Source organism: Caenorhabditis briggsae, assembly GCF_000004555.2.
Source record: "Caenorhabditis briggsae complete genome, chrI, whole genome shotgun sequence".
Lineage (NCBI taxonomy): Eukaryota > Metazoa > Nematoda > Chromadorea > Rhabditida > Rhabditidae > Caenorhabditis > Caenorhabditis briggsae.
Genome location: NC_013489.2, coordinates 13215861 through 13225271, shown reverse-complemented (window position 1 = coordinate 13225271; position 9411 = coordinate 13215861). Strand labels below are relative to the sequence as shown.

At 43.1% G+C, this 9411-nt stretch overlaps 2 protein-coding genes across 2 annotated transcripts in view; both read left to right on the top strand.

The window, feature by feature from the left end:
• Positions 1–796, top strand: part of CBG15841 — a gene marked incomplete at both ends in the record, with an annotated part of 6393 nt that extends 5597 nt beyond the window's left edge. Inside the window, 2 exons of the mRNA XM_045241436.1 lie at positions 444–459; positions 709–796. Of these exons, the coding sequence (XP_045095818.1) occupies positions 444–459; positions 709–796 (104 nt within the window). The remainder of the gene's footprint in view (positions 1–443; positions 460–708) is intronic.
• A 686-nt stretch (positions 797–1482) lies between these two features.
• CBG15842 lies at positions 1483–8884 on the top strand (the record flags this gene model as incomplete). The annotated part of the gene is made up of 9 exons (XM_045241435.1): positions 1483–1602; positions 1799–2008; positions 2219–2446; positions 3285–3599; positions 4161–4787; positions 5065–5259; positions 5353–7830; positions 8153–8251; positions 8678–8884. 9 exons carry the CDS (start codon positions 1483–1485, stop codon positions 8882–8884), a joined length of 4479 nt encoding a protein of 1492 aa, XP_045095817.1.
• Between the last annotated feature and the right edge of the window lie 527 nt (positions 8885–9411).

The following is a 9411-nucleotide window of genomic DNA, read 5'->3' as shown; positions in this document are numbered from 1 at the left end:
CAGGGCATAAACCCTCCGAATCGCGAGATGGCATCGTTTACGGTCACAACTAGGGCGGTATGTAATCGCCTTCGAACCTCGACTTTCGTTCTTCATTAATGAAGACATTCTCTGGCAAATGCTTTCCTTGTTGGGAGTCTCGGTTCGGTCCCGCAATTTCACCTTTCTAGCAATGAGCACACACCACTCGGCCTCTCCCCAACATTTGGTAGTTGCCATCGGTGGCGGATAAGAATGAGGTGTTCGAGGGAGGAAAATAGGGAGGGGAAGCAGCAAATCAAATAGCCAAAAGCGAGAGATTTACATGGTTTATAGCTTGATTTTTGAGCACAAATATCTCGGCTCTCCGGGCCGTTTAGCAAAATTTGAAAATTGTTCTGGAATCAGGGAACAACCTTCTTCTTTTCCGTGGACCCATTTGTATCTCCCGATCGCGAGATAAGTTCTGACCATTCCCTAGTAAGTTTGGTAGTTTTTGGACTATTTTGACTCTAAAAAGTGAATTTGGCACCAAATTTAGTGGTTTTTTGACGATATTGGAGGCTTTTTCTACTAATTTTGACCCAGAAATTCAGATTTGTGATCAAATTTGGTAGTATTTTGTGCCATTTTTGGGTTTTTGGCCCGCTAAAATCCAAAAAGTTTGGATTTTGTGCCGATTCTTGGAGCTTCAAAGCTTCTAAAAATCAATTTTCCTCCTTTTTTCAGCTACAAACTCGGTCTGACCTACAACCCGAACCGTAATCCTAACGATGACGAGGATGCTGATGAGATTGATGTGGAAGATGTCAAATAAGTGAAGAATCTAGAAGCTCCTGGAACTCTCTTGTTTTTCCCCTATTTTCACTTGTATTACTTCTTTTGTCTTTATCTAATTTTTGACTATTTGCACCGATTTATGATATGCATATTAATGAAGGCTTTGAAAAAATGGAATATTTATTTTAGGTTTAAAAAAATGGGGCTACAGTAATCCAGAGGGGAACGGGTTTTGAGGAATAAGTAGTGCCAATGTCTTGAGAAAATTCAATTTAGATGGCATAGAAAAATACAGTTTTTTCACATAAAAATGGTTCGCATCGAGACGCAACCCACAATTTTGCTTTATGCGCCTTTAAGGATTACTGTAGAAATCAAAATATAGTGAATTTCAATGAAATTTTTTTCTATAACATGTTCAAAAAACAATTTTATTGTTGTAAAAAACAGCGAAAAATTTTAAAATCTCAAACTTTAAATAAAAATTCAAGAAAAACAACTCTTAAACCCTTAAAAACCAAAAAAAAACGCTTCCGTGTCAAAACCCGACAAATGAATTTGCAGCATGCTCCTTTAAATTACGGTACCCGGCAAAAAACGTTATCATTTATCGCCTGGTTTTCAGCTCATTTTTCATCATTTTCAGCCAAATTTTCACCGTTGTTTTTCAGATTTTGCCGAAATCAAGAAAAATAAATGTTAAAAAATATTTTTAGCCAAAAAATGCGCGAGAAGAAATCGCAAGGCGTCATCTCGGGATGGATAAGCTGGAAGGGAAAAGAAATGGTCGAGATTTTTGACCACAAACATAAGTACCTGTATGGAGAGATAGACGACCCGTTTGTGAGTGAAATAAGCAAGAAAATAGGGAAAAATTAAAAAAATGTTTTTTCGAAAAATTGACTTTTCTGGGGTAAAAATGCTCGGAAAATGCTGAAAAATTAGTTTAGAAAAGCTTAAATTTCGATTTTAGGCCCAAAAATTCAAAAAATTCAAATTTTCCGAAAAAGAAATTTTTTTGAAAATTTCAAATTTCCAGGTCTCCTATGGCGCCTGGGTCGAGTATAACGTTGTCTCCGCCCCCGACGATCATCCCAAAAACTGCTATAAAATGGCAGTGAACATTGACGAAGACGTCCGAATCTCCGAGGCTCCCACCAACGACGAGTTCTCCAAAAACCCCATGAACGTGCGGGAATTTAATAAAGTCAACTTTTTCCAGTATCAAAACGAGGGAAAACAGTTGACGGTGAGGCTGAAAATCTAGAAAAATCGGGGGGTTTTTTTTGGCTGAAGTTTAGGAAATTTTGAAAAAAATTTCAAAGGAAAAATTTTTTTTTCAAAATTTTCAAAAAAAAAAATTCCAACTTTCTAGGCCTGAAATGGTCATTTTCAGCGTAAAAATTGCCAAATTTCACCCCCAAAACTACTCCAAAACCCCCAAAAACTCATTTTCCAGTACAAAAACTCAATTTCCCGGGATTTCCGCAACGACGCCTTCAAAAATGACTACTACGGCGAAGTTATACTGTCAAGAGACGCTCAGAATCGTCTGATCCAATATCAAATCAATACACTGGATGTCATGCTGAATTTGATCCAATCCGAACGGTATTCAGGCAGTGGACCACACTGGGAGGTCACCCATTTCATTCATCAGGGCAAGATGTACAGTATCAATGGATTTGTGAGTGAAAATAAGGGAACATGGGCGAAAGAAGGTCCAAAATGGACTAAAAATTGTCCAAAATGAGCAAAAAGATGATCTGATTCAAGCAAAAAATGGTTAAAAATGAGCCAAAAATGATTAAAAATGACCCGAAAATGGTTAAAAATGAGCTAAAAATGGTCTAAAATGACCCAAAAATTGTCCAAAATTAGCTAAAAATGGTCTGAAATGAGCAAAAAATGGTCAAAAATGAGCCAAAAATGGTCCAAGATGAGCCAAAAATGGTCAAAAATGAGTCAAAAATAGTCCAAAATGAGCCAAGAATGGTCTAAAATGATCCAAAAAAGGTCAAAAATAGCTCAAAAATAGGCTAAAATGAGCCAAAAATAAGCTAAAATGAGTCAAAAATGATCCAAAATGAGCCAAAAATGGTCTAAAATGAGCCAGAATTGGTTCAAAATAGCTCTAAAATAGGCTAAAATAGCTTTAAAAAGCTTAAAAATAGCCAAAAAATCCCAAAAATACCATTTTTCTAACAATTTTGGCCAATTTCTACGCATTTCTAGGAGTTTTGAAGCTAATTTCTGGGAATTTTCAGGCTAATTTCCGGAAAATGCCCTAGAAATTAGCCTGAAAATTGCCGAAAAATAGCGTTTTACAGTTTAAAATAGCCCTGAAAAGTCTTAAATTAGGCTGAAAATAGCTTCAAAGTTGCCTAAAAACCATCGAAATCCCTAAAAACTCCACGAAATTAGCCTAAAATCCCTGAAAATAGCTGAAAATAAGCCTAAAACAAGCCTGAAAAGACCAAAATAAGCCTAAAATGGTCCCAAATGAGCGAAACGGTTGAAAATAGCCTAAAAATACCCCCGAAAACCCTGAAATGACCCTAAAACCCCCAATTTTGCAGCTCTCGATCCGTGGATTCGTGCTCCGCGGACCAGGAGGCGTCGTTCGAGACCGTCGTGACGTCCACATCCCTCCAGATGCGCTCCGCCCCATCAGCTACAACGGAGCACCACAGCCGAGAAGAGCCACACAAGTGCAATCGACGTCTTCTTCCGATTGGGACGCACCGGCTCCTCCTCAGAATCCTCAGAATCCAGCGCCACGTGAATTGCAGTCATTCGGAACGTCTTCTGGATTCGGTGGAGATTCTACAGCGACAAAAGTAGTTCGTTCGTTTTTACCGAGAAATTAGAGAAAGGCCTGAAAATAGCCTAGAAAGTGAATAACTAGGCCTGTTTTTGTCTAAAATTGGAAACTTACTGCCTAAAAAGTCTAAAAATGAGGGTTTTTAGAACTAAAATGCTTGAAATTGGCTTAAAAATAGCCATTTTTAGTCCTAACTTGCCTGAAATTTGCTTAAAAATAGGCTTTTTTAGAGCTAGACTACCTGAAATTGACCTAAAAATGCCTTTTTTTAGGCCTGGCCGGCCTGAAATTAGCTTGAAAAAAGCCTTTTTTAGGCCCAACTTGTCTGAAATTGGCTCAAGAATAGGCGTTTTTAGGCCTAGTCGGCCTCATAATGGCTTTAAAATAGTCTTTTTTGGCCTAGGCGGCCTGAAATTAGCTTGAAAATAGCCTTTTTGAGGCCTAGCTTGCCTGAAATTGGCCTGAAAAAGCCTTTTTTCGCCTAAAATTGATTAAACATGCCCCGAAAAATTGAAAATTTGGGTCCAAAAATCCCCAAAAATGAGTCTCCTAGGGCTTTTAAAATGACAATTTTCAGACGCCACAAGCTCCCAGTCAACGTGGATTCGGATTCAGAGCTCCAAGAGAAAGCGCATTCGGAAGAGGAGGAGGAGCAGGAGTTCCACGGACGGAGCCAGCTAGACAAGGATTCGGAAGATCGGGACCATGGTTCGGCGCTCCAGAACAAACATTCGGCGCTTCTGAACCGATTCTAGCGGGACTTGGAGCTCCGAGAACAGGATTTGAAACTTTTGGATCATCAGAGTCGGTCAGATCTGGATTTGGAGGAGCTGGAGAAAGATCAGAAGGATCTAGAACGGTCGGACGAGGCTTGGAAGCATTCGGAAGAGGAGGAACAGTCGGAATTCCAGATGAAAGTTCGGATTTTGAGGTTCCACAACGCCAGCAGACACCGTCTGGAGGATCACAAGCAGCTAGACGAGGATCGGAAGCTTCGAGACCAGCTACACAAGGATTCGGAAGATCGGAACCATGGTTCGGTGCTCCTGAACAATCGTTCGGCGCTTCTGAACCGATTCTAGCGGGACTTGGAGCTCCGAGAACAGGATTTGAAGCTTTTGGAGCATCTGAGCCGGTCAGATCTGGATTCGGAGGAGCTGGAGAAAGATCAGAAGGATCCAGGCCAGGATTCGGACGACCAGACGTTCGTGGTTTTTTTATGCCAAAAATTGGCTGAAAATGCCTGAAATTGGCTTAACAATAGTCTAAAAAATGCGAAAATGCTAGAACTAGGCCTTTTCAGGCGCAGCATGCCTGAAATTGGCCTAAAAATAGCCTTGTTTAGGCCTAAAATACTTGAAATTAGCTTGAAAACAGCTTAGAAAATGCCAAATTTAGCGTTTTTTATGTCTAAGAATGCCAACAATGAGCTTTTCCCCCTCAAATTGCCCTAAAAATTGTCTTAAAAACGCAATTTTTAGGTCCCACAACGTGGATCGAATCCATTCAGAGCACCGCCAGCTGAAGCAGCTCCCAGAGCAGCTATACAAGGATTCGGAAGGTCCCGGCCATCATTCGACACTCCTGAACTATCCTTTGGCGCTTCTGAACCGATTCTAGCGGGACTCGGAGCTCCCAGAGCAGAAAGGGCAGGATTTGGATTCACAATTCAAGACGTTCGTAAAGCCAAAATTAGGTCAAAAATGCCCTAAATAGCCCTGAAAACCGCCAAAATCGATCTAAGATGCCTCTAACATTGGGATTTTCAGGTTCCACCAGCTCCGATGCCACAGATTCAACGTGGATTTGGATTCAGAGCACCACCTGTAGCTCCAGATGACAATAGACGACCTTCTGAAGGAAATGGAGGATTCACTAGACTGAATTTCGGAGAAATGCCATCTGGAGCACGATCTGGATTTGAAAGCTCAGAAGGATCTAGAACGACCGGACGAGGCTTGGGAGCATTCGGAAGAGGAGGAACAGTCGGAATGCCAGATGAAAGTTCGGATTTTGAGATTCCACAACGCCAGCAGACACCGTCTGGAGGATCACAAGCAGCTAGACGAGGATCGGAAGCTTCGAGACCAGCTACACAGGGATTCGGAAGATCTCAACCGTCGTTCGGTGCTCCTGAACTATCATTTAGCGCTTCTGAACCGATTCTAGCGGGACTTGGAGCTCCGAGAACAGGATTTGAAGCGTTTGGAGCATCTGAGCCGGTCAGATCTGGATTTGAAAGGCCAGAAGGATCTAGAACGATCGGACGAGGCTTGGGAGCATCTGGACAAGCTGGAGGAAGAGCGGAGGGATCCAGAACGATCGGACGAAGCTTCGGAGGATTTGGAGGAGCTAATGGATCAAGATTTGGGGATTCTGAAGCTACCGGAGCAAGAAATGGAGATTCTGGAGCATCTAGGCCAGGATTTTTAGCATCTGAAGGGTCGAGGACAGTCGTTCGAAGCTTCGGAGGCTTCGGAGGTCCTGAAGAAAGATCGGAGGGATCCAGACCTGCTGGAGGAACGATCGGACCAAGCTTCGGATTCGGAGGAGCCACTAGTGGAGCGGCTAGACCAAGAATCGGAGAATCCAACGACGCCGACTACATATTCGGATCGCCATCGGCTGATGATAGAAGACGTGAGACTTCTGGAGCAGGAATCGGAGCTTCTGGTGGACTTGGAGCAGCTAGACCAAGCTTCGGAGCATCAGAATCAGTCAGATCAGGATTTGGAGGAGCTGGAAAATCCATTGGAGCAGCTGGAGAAAGATCGGAAGGATCCAGAACGAGCTTCGAAGCACCTGAGCTCGCTAGATTTGGATTTGGAAGATCTATTGGAGCAGCTAGACCGAGCTTCGGAGCACCTGAACCAGCCAGAACTGGATTCGTAGGATCTGGAGCATTCGGAAGAGGAGCAGCTGGAATTCCAGATGACAGTTCGGATTTTGAGATTCCACAACGCCAGCAGATCACTACTGGAAGCTTACAGACAGGTAGACCAGAATCCAAAGCTTCGGAAGCTTCAAGAGCAGCTACACAGGGAATCGGAGGATCCGGACAAAGCTTCGGAGGCTCACCGTCTAGATCGAGAGAAAACGCTGTCACCGACTACATTTTTGGATCACCATCTCCACGGAAGACTGAACGACCTGAACGAAGAATTGATGCTCCTGGAGCAAGATCTGAAGCTTCGGAGACACCTGCGACTAGACCTATCGGACGATCCATCACATCTGAAGCTTCCAAACCAGGATTCGGAGCTTCTGAACCCGTCAGATCTGGGTTTGGGGGTGCTGGAGGAGGATCGAAGGGATCCAGACCTGGGTTCGGAGCTCCCGTCGGACGAAGCTTCGGAGTATCGGATCCCACGAATCCTGTACTCTACGAAGATTACGTCCCAATTGGAAATTCGACGTTTGATAGTGATTCAGTGGATTTGGATATTAGTTGTGGTGAAGGATCGGAGCCAAGAAATGGAGTATCAGGAAGATCGGAGGCAGCTAGACCAGGATTCGGGGATTCGGCAGCTCCTAGAGACCATATCGGAGCAAGAAATGGACCATCCGACGCTGCTAGGCCAGGGATCGGAGCATCTGGAGAAGCTGGAGAAAGATCGGAAGGATCCAGACGAAGCTTCGGAGGCCCTGAACCAGCCAGATCAGGATTCGGAGCAACTGGAGGATCCATTGGTCGAGCTGAACAAAGATCGGAAGGATCCAGAACGATTCCACGAAGCTTCGGAGGGTCTGCAGCCACTGAAGCAGCTGCTAGACCAAGAATCGGAGGATCCAACGACGCCGACTACATATTTGGATCCCCATCGCCTACTAGAGGGACTTCTGGAGCAGGAATCGGAGCTTCTGGACCAACTAGAACAAGCTTCGGAGGATTTGGCGGAGCTGGAGAAAGATCAGAAGGATCCAGACCAAGCTTCGGTGCACCAGAACCGGTTAGATCTGAATTCGGAGGAGCTGGAACGATGAGAAGAAGCTTCGGAGGACCCGAAGGAGGACCTGGACAAGGATCGGAAGGATCCAGACCAATCAGAACGAGCTTCGGAGGCCCTGAACCCTCTATGCCAGGAGTTGGAGCTTCTGGAGCAGCCAGAACGAGCTTCGGAGGATCCATTGGAGGAGCTAGAGAAGGATCGGAAGGATCCAGACCGATCAGAACAAGCTTCGGAGCACCTGAAGCCACTGGAGCACGACCATTGTCCAGCTGTCTTGCACTTTCTTCGGCTAGAGCGGTGAGATCACATTTTTAAGCTGAAAATGACGAATTTTTGACTGAAAATGGACCAAAATTGACCTGAAAATGAGCTAAAAATAGACTGAAAATAGGCCAAAACGTGGCTTAAAATAGGCTGAAATCCGACTAAAAAAGAACCACAGTTTGACTGAAAATGACCATTTTTCGAATTCCCGCCATTTTCAGGTCCAAATTTCGAGCTGAAATTTGGAAATCTTTGAATTTTGCCCCAAAAATCACATTTTTCTGTTTTTCATAGGTAAATTGGGCCTAAATTTGACTGAAATAGCCTAAAACGACCCAGAATTTCTGATTTTCAGCCTACTACAGTAACCCGGAATCCAGAAGCCAACATCCAACCAGCTTACCAGATCCAAGATGCCGATGATTGGTCAGGATCGGAGCTAGCACCGATCACGGTAAGACTCTGAAAATTGACTGGAAAACGCCAAAAAATCGATAATTTTTGGCATAAAGATCATGCTTTTGGGCTTAAAATGACTGAAAATTGACTGGAAATCGTCTGAAAAATGTCCCAAAACCGATATTTTTGGCTGAAAATCCCTTTTTTGAGCTTAAAATTCAGATTTTTGAGTAGAAAATTGCTGAAAATTGACTGAAAATTGTCTGAAAAACGCCAGAAATCGATGATTTTTGCCTGAAAATCGTATTTAAAAAATTTGAAAAACGCGTTTTTTGGTATAAAATGACTGAAAATTGACTGAAAATCGACTGAAAAATGTCCCAAAAGCGATATTTTTGGCTGAAAATCAATTTTTGGACTTTGAAATCGAATTTTTAAATTTTTAAGCGTTTCTAAATTCTCAAAAATCAATAATTTCCAGCCAGCCGCCGAGCTCAACAACAACACGAAGAAGCAGAAGTCGGAGCGACTATTCAACGACGACACTGACGACGACGACGACGACTGGGGATCGGATTCTGGAGCGCCGCCGGTGAGATTCATGCCACCGACGAGACGTGCCCGCTCATTTGGACTCCCACCAGCTGCCACCAAACAGGGATTATCTAAATTTAATTCGAAATTTTGAGCTGAAAATCGTTGAAATCCATTAAAATTGGCCTAAAAAAACCCCCAAAATTTGTCTCCGCCCCTTTTTTTTCTCAATTTTTTGACCCAAAAAATCGTTAAAATCGCTGAAAATTGGCCCAGAAAACGCCAAAAATCTCATTTTTAAGTCAAAAAATTAGGCTCCGCCCCCTTTTTGAAGCCAAAAATCGACTCAAAATTCAATTTTCAAGCTTTTTTGGTCGAAAATTTAGGCTCCGCCCCCTCCCTCTTTTTTGAGTTTTTAAAGCCAAAAAATCTAGGCTCCGCCCCCTTTTCATAAACACATTCTCCTACTGTACTTCCCTTTTTTCTGCACCCAATTTTCCGATTTTTTGGCCACGCCCCCTCTCCATTCTTATATGTGTTCAAATTCTACAGTATCCATTTATTATCCAAGCATTTTTCTAGGCCCCGCCCCCATTTTTTTTGGATCTTTTTTATATACATCAAATTATACGCGCATTTTTATTATATCTAAGCCACGCCCCCACAAATTTCTAGGCTCCG